This window comes from Neofelis nebulosa, chromosome 3 (genome assembly GCF_028018385.1).
Source record: "Neofelis nebulosa isolate mNeoNeb1 chromosome 3, mNeoNeb1.pri, whole genome shotgun sequence".
In the NCBI taxonomy this organism is placed as follows: Eukaryota; Metazoa; Chordata; class Mammalia; order Carnivora; family Felidae; genus Neofelis; species Neofelis nebulosa.
The window spans coordinates 77,963,011-77,983,387 of NC_080784.1; the positions used below are offsets into that span (position 1 = coordinate 77,963,011).

At 34.4% G+C, this 20,377-nt stretch overlaps 1 protein-coding gene across 6 annotated transcripts in view; it reads left to right on the forward strand.

The window, feature by feature from the left end:
* The window catches only part of LRBA (LPS responsive beige-like anchor protein), a 780,253-nt gene that overhangs the window by 187,344 nt on the left and 572,532 nt on the right, over positions 1-20,377 (forward strand). For all 6 annotated transcript variants that reach the window (XM_058721178.1, XM_058721180.1, XM_058721181.1 and 3 more), the window contains exons 23-29: positions 7,313-8,368; positions 9,575-9,753; positions 10,579-10,732; positions 11,134-11,314; positions 14,959-15,086; positions 15,587-15,694; positions 19,640-19,799. In XM_058721178.1, coding sequence (XP_058577161.1) covers positions 7,313-8,368; positions 9,575-9,753; positions 10,579-10,732; positions 11,134-11,314; positions 14,959-15,086; positions 15,587-15,694; positions 19,640-19,799 — 1,966 coding nt within the window. The remainder of the gene's footprint in view (positions 1-7,312; positions 8,369-9,574; positions 9,754-10,578; positions 10,733-11,133; positions 11,315-14,958; positions 15,087-15,586; positions 15,695-19,639; positions 19,800-20,377) is intronic.

The following is a 20,377-nucleotide window of genomic DNA, read 5'->3' on the forward strand; positions in this document are numbered from 1 at the left end:
TTGGGTTTTCTATATACAGTATCATGTCATCTGCAAATAGTGAAAGTTTGGCTTCTTCCTTCCTGATTTGGATGCCTTTTATTTCTTCCTGTTGTCTGATTGCTGTGGGTAGGATTTCCAGTACTGTGTTAAGTAATAGTGGTGAGAATGGACATCCCTGTCTTATTCCTGACTGAAGGAAAAGCTTTCAGTTTTTCCCTGTTGAGTGTATTATATTAGCTGTGGGCATTTCAAATATGGCCTTTATCCGATGGCGTCAACAGGTGAATTCTACCAAACATTTAAAGTAGATTTAATACCTATTCTATTCTTTTCAAACTATTCTAAAATGTAGAAAATGAAGGAAGAAGTCTAAATTCATTTTGTGAGGCCAGCATTACTCTGATACCAAAACCAGATGAAGACTGCACTAAAAAAGAGAACTACAGGCCAATATCCCTGGTGAATGTGGATGCAAAAATTCTTCATAAAATACTAGCCAACTGAATTCAGCAGTACATTAACAAGATCATTCACCACTATCAAATGGTATTTTATTTCTGGGTTGTGAGGGTGGTTAAGTATTATTAAATCAGTCAACATGCTACACCACATTAATAAAAGAAAAGGTAAGAACCGTGTGATCCTTTCAACAGATGCAGAAAAGCATTTGGCAAAATAGAACATCCATTCATGATTAAAAAAAACCCCAACAAAATAGATTTAGAGAGAATGCACCTGAAAGTATTTTGAATTTAAATACAAGCAATTTTTTTGAGGGGTCTGCATTCATCTTAATCTTTATTCTCATAGACTTTTAGAAGGATATTGCATTTATAGCACTTTTAGAAGGTATTTCAGTGATTCTGTTCAATGTTGGGTAAAAATGTTGTAGTTTACAGTTACTATTAACAAGAAATTACAAAGAATAGCCTTTAAAATCTCTATGGTTTCTGTGGTTTTGTGTGTGTGTGTGTGTGTGTGTGTGTGTGTGTGTGTGAAGCATAATCAAACATAATATTGCTTTATTTTAAAAAAATAAAAAAGGAAGGTATATGCTTAATGATTTTGGAAAATAGCTCGTAACTAGATGAACAGAAACTAAGTATATGTTGATTTAAGCTGACTTAGAGAAAACAAAGCTTTTGGATTAAACTGGAAAGTTGAACACTAACATCTAATTTTACTTCATATTGAAACCCTACTAAAAATGCCATGAAAGGGTTTTGAAAAATATGTAAGTCCACAGGATGGAGAGAATAGGAATAGAGTGAAAAGCAGTAAAATTTAGAGTCTAGCGATCAGATCTATAGGTGTATTAACTTAGATTGGGAAAAGTAAATCATGAACTTAGCGTGGGAAAAGCTAAGAGCTAACTTTATTTTCACTAAAGAACCCTCAGGATTCTTAGGAACTGGAAGTCTATCTGTATATGAAACTGAGAATTGGGGGTTGGGTGTGCTAGAAGCAAAAAACATTGAATAAGGTTGTTTGAGTAGCAATTTGGTACCTCGTTATTCTCCCTTCCTCCGTGCTATTAAAACACTATCCCAGTCTATTCTTACAGAATCTAGAGAGGGCAATACAGAAGGCCACTGGTCTTTGTTTATATTAGCAAAATGGAGGGGGTGGGGAGATCAAGAGACTGTGTGCAACTGAATGTTGGGTGCAAAGGCAACACTTCCACCATTGTGCTTTTTGTGTTTGGCTCCTAAAATGTAGGCAACCAGACCATAACCCTGCAAGCAGAACATTGGAAGATGCTTCTTTGGGTTGTCGTTGTACCCTTCTTTGGGTTGTCTGAATCAAACTGTGCCCAGATCATGATATAGTAAAGGTAAAAGTAGATTACCCACTGTAGTGAGAGCTTTTTAACCCCTGGACCCTTTGTCATTCCTTTTGCCAATCCTGAGGAGAAAACCAAGTTATATCAGAGTTTTAAGAAAAGCATCTAACATGGGAGATAGAAACAAAGCAGACCAATAGAGGCAACTCAAGGAAAACAGAGATAATACAAAGAGAAGAAACAAAACAGAAGAAAAATAACTATTAACATCCTCAGAGAGATAAGAGTAACTATAAACTATGAAACTAGAATATAATGCTTTTCTATAAGAAAAATAAACAGCAGTCACCAAAATGGTATTGGGCCATTTTAAGTACTTTACATATAGAACTCATTTAATCTCTTAATAACTATGTTAATAACCTTATTAGTATATTGTGCGGGAAATAATTAAAAATAAAAGCTCTTGTTAGCACAAAATACCCTGTTTTCAAAGTGTGGAAAGGAGTGAAATAATCAGTAAGCATTAAGCCAGACTGTAATGCACATCTCAGGCTATCCACTGAAGAGATTTCAAAGACAAAAAAAGCATTTCACCATTTTATATGGCCAGACAGATACAATCCATTACATACATGTAGCTGTTTTCATCCAAAAGAGAAAATCTTGTATATGTTGGCCAAGCTGGAGGTTACATTTTGGAACTAAATACTTAGACTTAAACTCCCATAGAGACAGGAAGCAGGGAATCATCATTCTTGATGTTCATGTTTCAAAGAGATGACTTGAACACCCCCAGGAAAGATATCCCGGGATGCAGAAATAGCACAAAGACTTATTACCTTTTCACAAGATTTATATACATCTCAAAATGCCAGAGAAAGTACAGTTGACCCTGGGTCAACATAGGTTTGAACTGAGCAGGTATACTCATATGTGGATTTTTTTGGATAAATATATACTTGAAATGTCTTTTCCTTAGACATTCTTAGGCATTAAAAATTTTTTTAATGTTTATTTTTGAGAGGGAGAGGGAGAGAGAGAGAGAGAGAGAGAGAAAGAAATGAAAACACAGAGCATGAGTGGGGGAGTGGCAGAGAGGGAGACACAGAATCCAAAGCAGGCTCCAGGCTCTGAGCTGCAGGAACTGTGAGATCATGACCTGAGCCGAAGTTGGACCCTGAGCCGAGTGAACCACCCAGGAACCCCAATTCTTAAAATTTTCTTTTCTCCAGCTTATTTTATTATAGGGATACATATAATACATACAACATACAGAATGTATGCTAATAGACTGTTTATGTTATCAGTAAGTCTTCTAGTCAGCAGTAGGCTGTTAGTAAGTTTTTGTGGATTCAAGTTTTACTTCATTAAAAAAAGTTTTTTTTAAGTGTTTATTTTTGAGAGAGAGAGCACAGCCAGGGGAGGGGCAGAGAGAGAGGGAGGCACAGAATCCAAAGTAGGCTTCAGGCTCTGAACTGTCAGCACAGAGCTTGACACAGGGCTCAAACTCACTATCTGCAAGATCATGACCTGAGCCGAAGTTAGATGCTTACCCGACTGAGCCACCCAGGCGCCCCAAGTTTTGCTTGAGTTTTGACTGCATGTGAGGTTCGGGGGGATTTGGCACCCCATCCCTTGTGTTGTTCAAGGGTTACTGTATTTTGAACTTCAGGTTTTCTACAGGAAGTGCTCAAGAGAGGAGAGGGAATTTTCTTTTTTAACACCAGGGAACATTTAAAATATAAATTTTTTAGGTTTGTGTTTCCCCTTGTACCACCCATTTTAATATGAGCAGTAAGAAGTCAAGTGACTAGCCCAGACTCATATAGGAGAAATGTAAAACATGTTTAAGGGTTAGTGGAGGAACTCTCCCAGACAGTAGAACCAAAAGACAAAGGGATTGAAAATAGAGATATGGTAAGAAAATTAGAGGAGTATTCAGTGCAGTGTCAAAAAATAGTAATCCTAGAAAGCAAGAATAGGTGAAAAAGGAGACAAAGGTATAAATTAATTGATTCAAGAAAATTTCCCAGAGCCAAGGATATTTGTTGCTTGATTGGAAGGACCCAATGGGTGTTTAGCACAATGGATGAAAATAGATCTGTGCTGAAAATCATTGTGAAATTTGAAAGCACTAAGAGCAAGGATATTTTATATGATTTCACAGGGAACAAAATAGTTTATATAAAGGATAAAGAATCAGAGTAGGCTGAGACTTCGCAACAGAAGCACAGAAATAAGTGAAGAAATACCTTTCAAATTCTGGGGATTAATGCTATCCAACCTATGGTTTTATACTCTATTAATCAAGTATGGAGGTAAAATAAATGTTTTAAAGTCTCAAAAACTTAGTTTACATGTACTTATTTTTTGAGAAGGCACCAGAGGATATACACACCAAAAGGAGAGCTTTAAACAAATATGTGGGACATAGGGAAAAGGAGAGGCAACATGGAAGAGAGATGAGGGGATCTCTAAGACCATGGTTCAGGGAGATCCTGCAATGATAGCTATGTAGTAGACATATGACAGTCCTTCTAAACTGGAACGGTTTGACTTAGGAGACAGATATAGAGGGAACTATTGTCAATGAAATGCCATCTGCCATTATAACTTTTTTTTTTTTTTTTTTTTTAACCTGAGAACAAATTACCTACATGTGATAGGCCCGTATTCCTCCTGCCTGGATCATTTGTACATTCATGCTTCTCTCCTCAAAAAAAGTGGTCTGCTTTGATTTACTTCTGAGAGTAGAGGTAGACCATGGTGAGAATTGGAAGATACAAAGTAGTATACTTCTTGTACGTTATTCATGCCAGATACCTACTACCTGGCCCACACTACCCCTTATAGATGCTCTAGTTCTTAACGCCTTGTATATTTCCTAATGGCCTTGCCAACAGACTTCCCAGAAATAGCCTTATATATCCTCTTATAGAAACTGAAGAGAAACTTCAGGAACTGTAGCTTGTCTTCTGATAGCCTTTATTTATTTATTTATTTATTTATTTATTTATTTAGCAATATTGCCCTTTTATTTGATGGCTGGCTAAGATTATGCTATATTTAGCTTCTCAAACTAAACTTGATAAATATTTTTACTATATAGGTAGTAGAGCTGTTAACAAACAGGTAGGGAACAACAGAAATGTAAGAATGTTGATTTGCTCTTAATAGGGGTAGGGAGGTTGGGAGTACAGTTGAGGATGGGCACATAGAGGAATTGTGAGGTAGTAGTATTCCGTTTCCTGATGTGGATAGTAGGTGTATTGGGTTTAAAAAATTACTCTTTGATCTGTATGTATAAATTGTATGTATTTATGTTTATGGATATATTTTATAATAAAAAAATTAAAATCCTTAAATTGAGTAAAATGAAAGCAAATAATTATTGAAAACTAAACTTACTGTGTTTGAAATAAAGGATCTATTTTCAAAATCACTCTGAGGTTGGTGGTATGAAACTTGCCTTCTCTAGACAATAATAATTGTCATATCAGTGCAGAAATGATTTCCCTAAAGTCAGTTTTCCAAATAGACTAAATGATACCTTAAGAAATCGGATCATTAAAAACAACAACAACAACAACAACAACAAACCTATCTTGTCTTACTCAAAATTTTCTAGTGGCTCTCTCTCTGAATAAAATTCAAAATCATTAATACAGTCTATAGTTCTCTGTAACTATGATCTAGCCAGTGCCTTCCTCTGTGACCTTATCTATAGTTCTCATTCTACTGTTTATTGTTCCTCCAACATACCACGATTATTTTGGCTACTAGGGGCTTTGCATTTGTTTTTCCTTCTGCCTGAAATTGTTTTCCTTTTCATATTCATATAACTTTCTGTCTCACTTTATTCTGATCTCTGTTCAATATAATATCCTTAGAGACCTTCCCCAGTTACTCTACTACATCATCCCACCTAGACTTTTCTTTTCTTTTTTTTTCGCCTTCAAATCTCTCACTATTAACTGACATTATCTTATATTTTTGTATATTTATTTTCAGTCTCCTTCATTAGACTGTAAGCCTCATGAAGGCAAGGACATTGTGTTCATCACACAGTGCCTGGCATGCTTTGGGTGTTCAGTAAATTTTGCTGACTAGATAATGAGAAGTTGGTCAATTAAAATAAGTTAGTTCAGGGCACATGGCTTACTCGGTAGAGCATGTGACTCTTAATCTCAGGGTTGTGAGTTCAAGTCCTACGTTGGGTGTGGACCTATTTAAAACAAAACAAAACATTTAAAAAAAATGGTTATAAAATAAATTGATATTTTGTTAATGTTACTGTGCCATTTTATTTGGAATATTTGCATTACATTTTGAAATATTCAGAAAAATTCCCCCAGTATTTATAATTTGTGAAATGTTTATTTTCCAAACATTTTTATTTTTAGCTGTATCCTATTAAGGCATGAGCATACTGTATATATTATGAGTGAAGGTTAGTAAATAGCTATTGAAAAAATGTGTGCATTGTGCATTATTTAAACATTTGTTTGCCTTTTACCCATATGTATACATACCTATGATTCAAAAATGCCTATGGGTCTTTGTGCACAAAAATCATCTTTTCCTGTCATCTACTACCATCCTCCCATACTAGGGCTCAATAAAGGTTTGTTGACTAAAGGTTCAGTTTGCTGTATATATTATAATAATGTAGGTTACAGGAACAAACAGTTCTAACATTGGTAAACTATAATTATGTCTGTACTTTCTGCTTGTATTATACTTCTTTCTGAGGGGTGTTTCCTGTTCTAACACCAGTGGCAACCAGATAATGGTGGTTATAATAATCTTTGGTAAGAAAATTATTGAGGTAAAAGTGTGCAGGGCCAGGCATGATAAGAGTTGATGTTCATAGTGCCTGATACATACTAGTCACTCACATGCAAGTGGCGTTGGGTGGATGGATGGATGGATGGATAACCTGGAACTTGCAGGCTATTTTGACCAGTTTAGACTTTGAAAATTATGGTTGAGCTTTGGGGAAGGATTGGATTTTTTTCTCATTGCTGAATTTGTATTAGTTTAGTAAGAAAAGGTTTTACTAACTCAATAAATATATGGAGAGCTGCTATAATAGTGGGCATAATTAATTGATATTTTTAATCTATGTTGAGGATAAGTCACGTGGAAATGGATTTTCATTGCAGTTAAAACAATGTATTATCTAGTGTACAAAGCCCTTCACAACGCTATATACTTAGATCCTGGTACAGTTTATAGAGGTCAGTGGAATAGTATATTCTTTTCATATATATGTTTAAGAATAGGCTAAGTAAGGATGTTATTGTGGTTTAAAGCCATGCTACCTATCATCATTAAGTATAGCTCTCATTTTTTTTTTGACTATTTAAATTTTTGTGATTGACTTTTTGTTTATTTTATAAGATAAGGATATTCTAGGAAAATTATTTTATTGCATTATATAAAACCATTTATTTGAAAAATAGTTAAATTTTTAATTTTATGTACTGTATGTTCTGTTTTTCTTTCTTTTTTGCATATTTTGACTGGATGTTTTTCATCTAGGTCACTTTTGAAATACACAAAGAAAATCTTGCCAATATATTCAGGGAACACCAGGGAAAGGTTGATGAAGAAATTGGGCAATGTTCAAGTCCAGTTGAAGCAGTCTCTGTCATTAGCAGGGATGTTAATGTTTCAGTAGCATCCCAGCAATCAGATATGAAGGATTGTCCTGTGTCTACTCATATCCCCAGAAATAGTGATGAAAAGTCAAGTATTGAGAAGACAGTTTCAGTAAACTCTACATCCAGCGTTGGACTGCAAACTCCTAACACATCTAATGAAGAAAGGAAAACTGGTCAAGAAAATCAGGAGTTACTGGATGAAGTCCCTTTAGAAGAAACACTGATAAATGAAACAATTCATATAGATGATTTAGAAGTATCTTCTGATATAATAGGTGAGACTGTTTCCTCTAATTCTTTTAAAAGAGCTGGCAAAGGTATAATAACTGTTAGTGAAGTAACTGCTTCTGTAAGTTCTCCTTCAGAAGAGGATGCTTCAGAGGTGCCAGAATTATTGGAGAAATCTATAGTAGAGGAAGATGATGATGATTATGTAGAACTGAAGGTAGAAAGTAGTCCTACGGAGGAAGCCAGTCTACGCACAGAACTCCAAGAAGATAGTTTGTCTCCAGCTGCCTCTGAAGCCAGTGAAAGACTGGACATGTTTAGTAATGACAACAAATTAATATTTCAAGAGGAAGAATCTGTAAATAAGAAGCAAACGGACAGCGAAACTCAAGATTCCAAAGACTCTGGAATCTTGACTATGACAGCATCAGGGTCTCCGGCTACCTCACCAGATGCTACTGTTTCCCAGACACCTGTACAATCAGATATTGGTGCAATGCTAGAGGAAGGGAAGAAAACAAGTAACTCTGATAGAGAAACCAAATTACTTAGTGATTCTCCTGGTAATATCTTTGAGTCTCCTACTACTTCTGAGCAGAGGATTGCTAAATTGGACGTTTCCAGTGTTGCTACAGATACTGAGAGATTGGAGTTGAAGGCCAATACAAACATGGAAGCATCTCACCCCCATCAACCTGTGCTTGAGGTGATTATATATACTGTATTCTTGAAGTGTGTTTACATTGAAATAAGATAGAGCAAGTGTATATACTTACATTTTATTTTATTTTGGAGTTGATTCATATCCTATTTGCAATTATATAAATGCAATGAATGTAAAGATTATATTTGTTTTCTTTAGCACAAGGTTTTAGTGTGAATTGATTAAATGGCAGCTTTTATTATTATTTTTACCACAAGATCACCAGAAGTTACTACTTTCTACTTTCAAGTTTTAGGATTGTAATAATTTTAGTTTAGAAAGCAAATATTGGAAATACTTGTCTTTACCTTTATTTGATAACATAATCGTAGTTATTAGCACATTAATTTTCTGACAAAAATCTAGGGCTGTTGTCCTGCAGAACCACCTACTAGTGTATAATTTTATATATGAAGCATGTAGTTTAAAATTGTTCCACGAGGTTTGTTTATTTTGTAAGAGTGGAGGAACCTTTCTGAGATCAAGAGGCACAGCTTTCTCCTTTACTAGTATCTCAGAATAATTCATGAGACAGTGGTTGATTCCATGTTATAATTTTTCATGCTGTTCAGCTCTTAACTCCCTCTTTCCTATTTTGTTGGGTGTTCTTAATTTTGTTATCTTTAGGTTTGTTTGTTTTTAATTTTAACCAATTTATAATCCAGATACTGCCTTTCTTTCCTCCTCATATTCAAATCTAAGAACTTCTTGATTCCTTTGTAGAAATGATACATTAGCTGGTTGTAATACCAAATGGTTCCAAGCTAATGACTGTTGAATTATGGTAGTTAGCATTTTTGGTAACTTTGCTTTAAATGTATTAAAGTTTTCTTTTTAAACATTTTATTTATTTTGAGACAGGGAGAGACAGAGCATGAATGGGGGAGGGTCAGAGAGAGGGAGACACAGAATCTGAAACAGGCTCCAGGCTCTGAGCTGTCAGCACAGAGCCCGACGCGGGGCTTGAACTCACGGACAGAGATCATGACCTGAGCTGAAGTCGGCCGCTTAACTGACTGAGCCACCCAGGCGTCCCTAAATGTATTAAAGTTTTAATGTTATTACTTATTGATTATTTTTCTGTAAATGTGGTTCCTTAGTATCTTCAAATGTGATTATTTGTTAGATGAATTGCATAGGAGCTATTATTATTAATGCCTTCTTTGAAGTTCAATTTATTTTATTACTCTTCTAAATTTACTGTATTAGATGTCAAGGCAACAGGAGGGGCCAGGTCAAGGAATAGCACCAGATGGAGGTAATGGACAAAGGAGGGATTCCAGATCTGCTATGTTTCGTATTCCTGAGTTCAAATGGTCTCAAATGCATCAACGTTTGCTCACTGATCTATTATTTTCAATAGAAACAGATATACAGATGTGGAGAAGGTATGTCCATATGTTTGTTACAGAAGATGTGTATGAAGTTTAGTGTTTGTTTAAAGAAATTTATATAGTTAACATTTTGCAATTTATTTCAGACATTTGGTTAAAAAGTAGAATATAAATTATTTCTGTGATAGGGTTTTATTGAATTAACTTTTATTGGCCATTGTAGAAGTGAGCTACCCAATCTGAATTACAACAAACTGAAAACCAGAGATTTTTCTTTTAAAAAATGTGCTGAAGATTTCCTGTAGCATAAAAGCTAAGTTGGTTTATCTATAAGTACTAAAAAAAAAAAAAAAAATTGGACTCTAAGTATAACATCCAATTCTCCAATGTAGTTTTGGTATAAGAAATCTGTATATTTCAGATTATCTATTGTATGATTTATGTTTTTGAAATGCCTAATTGGTTTATTGTTATTTGTATACTACACTTATCCTGTTTAAAAGCATGTTATGGCTTTCTTTAAGAAAATGTTAGTAGAAAATTTATTTTTATTTGCACATTTAACACCATTTGCCTCTTAGTTTTTGCTATGTGACTTCTCAATTTTGTTCCCAGTTAAGGATAATTCAACTTTTTATATACAAGATGAACAGTATTATATGTTTCAGCACTGAAAAGGGGCATGGATAGTAACTCCTGATATGAAATGGTCTACATCTTGTGAAGAAGTGCATCCCCAACATGTCTGCTGTATCATTATCATTACCTCAGCTTTAAAGACGAAGCAAACGCACTGTCTTATCCTCCCTCCCCTCAAGTAGGCAAACTGTGATTTCCTTTCTTTAGCTTTATCAGTAAACATCATTTATCTTTGGACAGCCATTCAACAAAGACAGTTATGGACTTCGTGAATAGCAGTGATAATGTCATCTTTGTACACAACACAATTCATCTCATCTCTCAAGTGATGGACAATATGGTCATGGCTTGTGGGGGTATACTGCCATTGCTTTCAGCTGCTACATCGGCTACAGTAAGGATTTAACTACTCTATAAAATTGGTGTGAAAATGCTACTGTTATGCATCTTTGTTAACACTTGAATGTGGTGGTTACTATGCATCATAAGTGCATTAAGCCAAAAGTAACAGTATCTTTTACAGTTACATGAAAGGACCTTAGAATCTGTTCCAAGAATGAAAGAACTAAAAACTATGTTGATTTCTTAGGCATGAGTCAGCTAGAGAATATGATTGGTGGTGGTTCACCTGTACTTTTCTGTTGCCTTCTTTTTAGATGAAAAAGGAAAACATTCTGTTGAACTAGATTTCTGAAAGCTGGCTTTTTATAAAACTTAGAAATTTGGGGAATGTATCCAAGGAAATTAGATTTTTATCAAAATATAGATATAAATTTCAAATTCTGTTCCTTACAGCATGAGCTGGAGAATATAGAACCTACTCAAGGCCTTTCAATAGAAGCCTCTGTGACATTTTTGCAGAGGCTAATCAGCCTTGTGGATGTGCTTATATTTGCAAGTTCTCTTGGCTTTACTGAAATTGAAGCTGAAAAAAATATGTCTTCTGGAGGAATTTTGCGACAGTGTCTCCGACTAGGTGAGCTGTTAAAACCTATCAGGAATTTACTTTAAAAATTTTCAGTTATCTTGACATATTAGATTGAAATTATCTTTTATCTGTTGTTGGGAAAATGAGTACTAGGCAATTTGTCATATGCTTTTTTTTAATCTCCAAAGAGTGAAGACTATCTAAGTACTATGCTTATAGTAGTAGTTATAAAATTGGCTAGAGGAATGACATGTTTTAAAAAATCTCAGTTGATTGTGGTCACCATTACCCCTCCTCCTCCGATCTTTTTTTGCTCAAAAATGGTGCTTCTCAGATTTTAAGATGATTCATACACAAGAAATCACCATAGCATCTTGTTAAAATGCAGTTAGTATGGGGTGAGGTCTATAATTGCCTAACATCCCAGGTGATGTTGAAACTGCTATCTTACAAACATACTTGAGTAGCAAGATTCTAAAACTAGCATCATTCAAGTACAGCCTTTATCCACATGAGCCATGGTAATTTGTTGGAACAGTTCCTGAAATCTAGATCTCTGTTCTCCTGGAGGCATTTCTTGCTTAGGTAAAAGTTAAAATACATAAGGAATTTTTAATGTCATCAGGGCTTCCTTAGGTGAAGCAAAATAAGTTTTCTCTGGGCAGAAGGTTTCCTGCATCTAGTTGTAAATACTGAGGTTTCGTTAATGATTTGCTTATTAAATGGAGAGAAGCAGGTAGGAAGAGGTGGTTGAAGAAATGGAAGCAAAACCACTAGGAACCATTGCCACATGAAGAGAGATCAGAAATAAGGCATCTGTGGAAATGTAACACTAAAGGTGGAAAATCTCATTGTTAATGAAATATTTCCCCATTTTTAGCAGGAGTATCTGTTATATAAGCTGAGATATATTTAGACTTTTTTGGTGCACTGATTATGTTTTGATTGCTCAAAATGCTATTCAAACTACTTTTCAACTTGGGATGCTCTAAAGAACTTGATGTGACAGTTTTTAGAAATTTGTTTTAAAATTCTAATTAAGAGATTCAAATGGTAAGTATAAGAAAACAAAAACTATCATTTATTGACTACACTTGTTATTGCAGATTTCCAATGAGTCAGCAATTATTTTCTTTTATTCATGAGGATATTTGAGATCAGAGACATTAGGAAATGTATTAAAAATCCAAAAGCTGTAGTTGGTGAAGTTAGAATTTGAATATAGTTTAACTTGTTTTCCTACTTTTTCTGTTGTAACATACTTCCTTGAACTTTCTATTAGTAATATAATTAAACTATTTTGACTCCATTGCTTTTGTATATGCCATTTTTTTAAACGTTCCCACTTTCCTATACAGAGTATACTTCTGGAATTAAAAATACAAGGCTATGCTATCAATGTGTCACTACACTCAAGTATTCTGAAATTAGGGAAATACTCATTTTCATAATTTGATCTACCCCAGCATCATGTATTTTTATATATGGAAGTGAGATTCTGAAAACTATTTGTTCAAGGTCTTTAATAGAGTATGGTAAGCTTGGTAAACAATCCAAGTGTTTGATCCCTGGTCTCCTCATTCCTGTTCTTTCCTGAGGTTGGAGGTGAGAAGGCAGGATGGCAACAGTTAAGAGTAGCTTCTACTACTGAGACTGCCGAGTGTGATAGGTTTTTAACTTTGCGATACCCAAACTTGATTTTATGCAACCTGGAACAAAAAAGTGCAAAAGTTATTTTTCTGGGCCTGATTTCAAATTTGAGAGGCATTTTCCATACTCTCTTGCCCTCCCTCCCTCACTATATTCCTTGTTTCATTTTCCCCAACTTTTGTTGCTGTCTTGCACTTATCTGAATACTTTCCTGTTTCAGTTCTATGCTTGCCATAGGATAGTTTGGTAGTAGTTAGAGTCCCCAGAGAAGTTTGCCATTTTGTTCTTAATTTGCTCTCCTACTCTTGTTCAGTTCATATAGCCTGAGTGCTACTGATCTGATTAAGAACTGAGATGATTCACATGATAATAAGCATTTCATAGTCATGTTTGCATTACCTAATTCATCATTTAAACTTCAAAATTAATTTCTAAATAACCCGAGTAACTGATGGGGGACACATTTAGGGAGGTAGTTTTTTGAACAGGTGATTCATTTAATTTACTACTTATTTTAAGTTGTTGAAAATGTTCCAACCGAATTCTAGAATTTACATAACTCACAGGTTAGCAAACAGTGTTATTGCAGGCTCTTTAAAATTTCATAATCATAAGTTATATATAACATGAACACTATAGGATTTATGCTCAGAGAAGGTCACCATTTTAAGAGTACGATATTGGTGAAACTGTTCAGTTAGTCAAAAACAAAAACAAAAAAAGGTTAATATCTGGTAGTAATATACTGGAACATCAAATCTTCAACAAAGATTTGGAGATCCTTAGGCTTATAAATGTGTTGGTTTCTACTGGATGAAATTATTATTATTATTATTATTTTATTTATTTATTTTTTACTGTTTATTTACTTTTGAGAAACAGAGAAAGAGCATGAGCAGGAGAGGGGCAGAGAGAGAGGGAGACACAGAATCCGAAGCAGGCTCCAGGCTCCAGACTGAGCTGTCAGCACAGAGCCTGATGTGGAACTCGAACTCACAAACTGCAAGATCATGACCTGAGCCAAAGTTGGATGCCTAACCGACTGAGCCACCCAGGCGCCCCCAAATTATTTTTATTATTATTATTATTTTGAGTATAGTTGACACACAATATTACATTAGTTTCAGGTGTACAACTTAGTGATTTGACAGGTTTATACATTAGGCTAGGTCCAGTTACGTTGCTATTACAATATTATTGACTGTATTCCTTATGCTCTGCTGTTTATTCCTGTGACTTACTCATTCCATAGTTGGAGGCCTACATCTGTCTTTCCCCTTCACTCATTTGGCCCATTTGCCACTGCCCTACCCTCTGATAACCATTAGTTTGTTCTTTGTATTCATAGGCCTGATTATGCTTTTATTTGTTTATTAATTTTTTTTTTAGATTCTATTTATGAGTGGAATCATATGGTATTTGTCTTCCTCATTCTGACTTATTTCACTTAGCATAATACTGGAGAGGCTATTTTGGACTTTATTAATCACAGTCTCTTTTCTGCCCCCCACCTTTTAAACCATTTTAATGAAAACCAGTTAAAAGTAGACTCTGTAAATATTTTCTGTAAATGTTCTACCTTTTATCAGTCTCTATAAATATGTTGCTATAGTGATAGACCATAAGAAATACATGCAAGTTTTAAGTTTATTTTACTTTGATGAAGGTGATATGTTGTTATTATAGACTAGTTCATAGCAGTGTGATTTGCTTTCTCTTTTTTCCTACTTTTCAGTTCTTTTCTTCCCTATCTTTTCCTTAATAAAAGATCATTCCACTTTAGCTTAGGTAAGCTCTAAGAAACACTAGCCTGTTGATTTAGTTCCCTGAAATGATTCTCTCTTAGCAGTGGGCCCTAACAGTGTAGCTAACAAAGTCACAAAACAAACACTAGGTGATAGAGTCCAGGAACATTGTAGGAATTTGCTGAAAGTAATCTGTTTCAAATAAAAGCTTATGTAAATCATATTATGTAGGTGATTTTTATCAATTCCAAAATCTTAAATAAAATTTTCTGGCCCAATCTTTTCCTTAAATTACAGTGTGTGCTGTGGCAGTTAGGAATTGTTTAGAGTGTCAGCAGCATTCACAGCTGAAAGCTAGAGGAGATACAGCCAAGGGCCAGAAAACAGTACACAGCCTGATTCCCATGGGGAAATCTGCCGCAAAGGTAAGCATACAGAATAATTAATTTAATAAAAAAGTACCTCTTACTTTATGATTAAGATCTTAGATTTAGTTGTTCATTTCAACATAAAGTTAAGTAAATCTGACAAAGGTTCTAAAATAGTTATTTTAGTCTGTGGATATAACATTCAAATATTTGTGTTTAAATATACAGCAAAGATTTGCTTATACTTAATCTTGTCTGCTTTTCCAAGTGTTTACTTTTCTTGTGTCTTTGATATGTCAAATATGTCAATTTCCTTTGAATATGTCAATTTGTATTTCATGAACTTGGTGAGTTAGCATGCAGTTTGATTTTTCCTTTATGGCTCCCTTCTGTGACCCCCACCTCTATCCCAGTACCCCTAAAAAGAAGACAGAAGGAAGTAGGAAAAATAAGCTAGGAGAAACAATGTTACAGCCTTTTTTTTCCTGGTTCTTGGAATACTGTGCTAATATTTTAAAATGTCTGTGTAATACATATATATTTTTTGTCTTAAATAGAGTCCAGTGGACATTATAACTGGTGGTATATCTCCAGTAAGAGATTTTGACAAGCTCCTACAAGACATGGATATTAATCGGCTTAGGGCAGTTGTCTTCAGAGACATAGTAAGTTACAATATTTCTTTCACATACTCTTAGCTGATGCATATTTCTACCTAGGCCCAAAGTATTGAAAGGAAAAACTTTCTGTGATATAAAACAGTTGAATAGAGATAAGAAGGACTAGAACCAATTCTTATGACAATAATTTTAGAATCTTAGAATATTGGACAGTACTATTTAAGTGGAATTAATATATCAGAGTAATGATACTGAAAAGAATAAAACATTATTACATATTAAGCACTGTAAGTGCTTCACATGCACTAAGTCCAACGACTTCTTGAGTTGTGTACTTTTGTAATTCTCATTTTATAAATGAGGAATCTGAGGCAGAGAGCTTGAGTAACTTGTTCAAGTTAATGGAGCTAGTAAATGATAGGATTCCAACCCAGCAGACTTAAACTCCAGAATCTACGCTCTGAAAGTAATGAAATGTTCAAATTCTGAATGGCATATTATTTGTACTGAATATTGGATGTTTTTCCCTCAAACAAGTAGAATTACAATAATGAAATGTGACAGTTTTAATTTTTAAAAAATGTTTGTTTTAGTTGATTTTGACATGTGGCGCAGTTTTTTTTTTTTTTAATTTTTTTTTCGACGTTTTTTATTTATTTTTGGGACAGAGAGAGACAAAGCATGAACGGGGGAGGGGCAGAGAGAGAGGGAGACACAGAATCGGAAACAGGCTCCAGGCTCCGAGCCATCAGCCCAGAGCCTGACGCGGGGCTCGAACTCACGGACCGCGAGATCGTGACCTGGCTGAAGTCGGACGCTTAACCGACTGCGCCACCCAGGCGCCCCTGTGGCGCAGTTTTCATGTATAAATTGTAAAGTCATATAAGAAAGTCTAAAGAATAAAGGAAGTATAAAGATGAAAATAAAAATTATTTGGGGGTGCCTAGGTGTACAGTTGGTTAAGTGTCTGACTCTTGATTTTTGACTTGCTCAGGTCCTAATCCCAGGGTTGTGTAGGACTCCATGCTGGGTGTGGAGCCTGCTTAAGATTCTCTCTCTTCTCTTCTCTCTCTCTCTCTCTCTCTCTCTCTCTGTGCCCCTCCCCTGCTCATGCTCTTTCTCTGTCTAAAAATTATATATTATATATATATATGTATGTGTGTGTGTGTATATGTATATATATATATATTTGTTATCCTCACCAGTATTTGTAGTATTATCATTACTTAATAATTATTAAACACTTACTGCATTTAGTACTAGATGTTCTATTTTACATGCAAGTCTTTTTATAAATTTTATAACTTCTTTTTTTTAATACGAAATTTATTGTCAAATTGGTTTCCATACAACACCCAGTGCTCATCCCAACAGGTACCCTCCTCAGTGCCCATCAGTTTTAATTTTCCCTCCTCTTTTTGTAGGGTCTTAGTGCTCTTTTGAGTTCTTAACTAAGTTTTGTACACATATACAATTTGTTAATAATAGTAGTTGTAGTTAATAGTTATTATCTATAGTTAGCAGTTACTGAATGTTTACTGTGTTTTAAGCATGGAAATGGATGCTCTGTATCATTTAATTCATGTAGTAATCATATGAGAAAGATGGAAGTGTTAGGTTAAATATTATGGTTAAGATCACACAAATAATAAGAGATAGAAGTGGGTTAAGGACCTAGGGAATGTGGTTCTTGGAATTTTGATCTTAACCATTAGGTGTGTTGCCTCCTTAGATCTCCATATATTTGCTTTTTGATAGCTCTTATTATTCCTTTCGTTAAGAAACCATCAACTGTTTTTTTTTTCCCCCCCAAACCCACTGACTGTGGTTTATTTTGGGACCAAATATTGTTGCTACTTTCCTTTTCTTTGGTTGAGTCCATTGCCCCACAGCTTTGTTTTTCCTACAGTGATTTTTAAAAATCTGTAATAAGTAATATAATTCTTTTGCTTTAAATATTCTTTAATGGCTTCCCATAGTACTTGAAATGAAAATTCCTCATCTTGGCTCTTTATGATTTGGCTCTTTGGAACTTTGTAACAAGTTTTTATGTCAGGATATTTGGACAGAGAATTAGAGTATCTCTTATGTTTAACATGTAATTTTTAAAAGTAATAACTAAAATTTTTTTTTGTAATTAAAAAAGTTTTATAATCATAGGAGTTTTAGAAAAAAGACTGTGTTTCCCAAACTATATCCCAGAGTCTCTTTTAGCATAATCCAATTTTGATGAAAAAGGAAATGACCTTAGATTGGCAATATAAAGAAGTTACTACCCTGAGGTTAAGTGCTAAACTTTGTAATCGCTCTAATCTGAGTTCACATTTGCTTTTTCAGTTACTATATGCCTTTAGGTCAATTATTCTTCTAGGCCTCATCTTGTTAAAAGGGGTTAATGAATGTGTTTGAACTACATAGTACAGTGCCCGGTCCATTATAAGTATTCAGTAAGTGATACCTACAGTTGAAAACAAATTTATCTGGGGATAAAAGGCTGAAACATAAATATCTATGGGATGTTTCTTCTTTGGACAGAAATTAGGCTTATTCTATAAACTTCATACTGTAATAACTAAATATTGAACATATTAATGCACTAAATAAGTATTTAGATAGTCATATAAATAATTTGTATAGATTAAGAAGTTAGAATCAAGTAAGTTGCTTGCCTACATTTTTAGTGCCAATATCATTAGCAACAATTATTATAATAGTGCCAGTATTGTGGGGCAGTAGAACACAGGAGTGTTTGGAGAAAAGGAATGGTTAATAAAACAGGAAAATGTACATTTATCTTTTCCATCAAGGCTAATAAGGTCTTATATATGAGCCTAAAGAGTATCATAGATTCTTTACAGATTAATATTTGTATTAAATGGAAATGCTCAGGTTGAACGTGATATCTCGTTCTTTCCCAGAAATTGTGTCAAAAAACATTTGACACTAGCTAATTGACTTTGTTTCATTTGCACCATTAGTTGCCATTTATTTATCTGCTAGGCAACAGTGTTCTTTGTTTTCCTTATTATAAGTTTTCTGCTACTCACGGTACCTCTGGTTTTCAGAATTTGATGGACAAGTTTAAGTTTTTCCTTTAAGTACAAACCTATTGTGAAAAATATTCAGAAATGTGTGCAGAGTCCCTTTGAAGATGGAGTATTGGACTAGATGAAGAGGTCATCAGTATACTGACATGTAGGTGATCTGTAGAGCTATGATGAAGCCCTGACCTCTTCTAGAGGTCAACGTAGTTTGTCCTTTTCTTTCTGGCAGACACTATATTTTCAATATTAGACACTTGGTTGTCTGTACTATTTAAAATGCTCTTGAGAATTCCTTTGGCATCTTGTTCTGTATCTGATTACCTTGCTTTTTTTCTCTTGGATGTTTGTCTTTTAGGAAAATTGTTAATTGTGATTTTTTTTTTTGCATATTCTTTTTGTTTTTCTAAGTTTAGAGAGAAGGAGAGAGAGAGAGAGAAAGAAAGCACAAGTCAGGGAAAGGGGCATAGGGAGAGAGAGAATCTTAAGGAGGCTCCATGCTCAGTGTGGAGCCTGATGTGGGGCTTAATCCCTTGTCCCTGAGATCATTACCTGAGCCCAAATCAAGAGTCAGACTAAGCCACCCAGGCACCTCTGTATATTTTAATTCTTATGAGTAGAAGTAAAAATAGTTATACATATGTAATGATAATTGCTTTTTGATTAATCTTACAAGGTATATTATGCCATATGTCTTCCGACTGAGTTACCTCATTTTAAAAACAAACCAAATTCTCTGTTTCCATGTTTCACAAGTATTAAAAACTCTCATTTACAGGCATTTTTCCAAGACTCTTTGCCTAATCTTTGTTGAGGTGAATTTATTATTATTTTCAGTGTATGTCAAAAGATTTTTGGATGTATTTTATATGTAAATATTGTCATGTAAGATAAGATCGAAACATGTTACTTAATAGTGGCATAATCAACTACTTTTATTTTTCCCTAGGAGGATAGCAAACAAGCTCAGTTTTTAGCCTTGGCAGTTGTATACTTCATTTCTGTTCTTATGGTCTCAAAGTACAGAGACATTTTGGAACCCCAAAATGAAAGGCGTAACCAGTCGTTTAAAGAAGCTGGTAGTGAAAGTGGGAATTTATCACTTCCTGGTAAGCTTCCATATTTTATTCTCTGGGATCCAAAGTTCAAGTAAAACATTACCTAATAGTTAAAATATTCTGGAATTTAAATCCATTTATTTATAAAGTGAGAGTATATATTTTTAAATTAATAACTATATATTTCAATTTATTTTAAGTACCGTGTAGTTAATTGCAGTTGGGAGATGATTTTTGTTTTTTTTTTTTTTAAATGAGCCATTTAATTAAAACATAAGTGAGAAAATGTTATCTTTTACAAATACCATGTTAAACATTTTTGTTTGCCTTGGCATTTATTGTGAAGAAGAAATAATTCATATTTCTCTATAAGAGGCAGATTTGCTAATAAATAACAGTAAAAACTAGAGGTGTAGAGTAGCTGCAAGTTATAGATGTATAGTTAGAGAAGCACCTTTTGCAGTCATAGAAGTAGCTACCATTTAGTGGAGGTGATTTAGTTATTTAATAATAATTCAGTACCGACTAGGTATTTGGGTATATTCATGAACAAAAGAGGAAAAGAACATCAGCCTTCTTGGAGCTTATATATTCTTCTGAGAGGAGATCGAAAAGAAGAAGTAGATGTA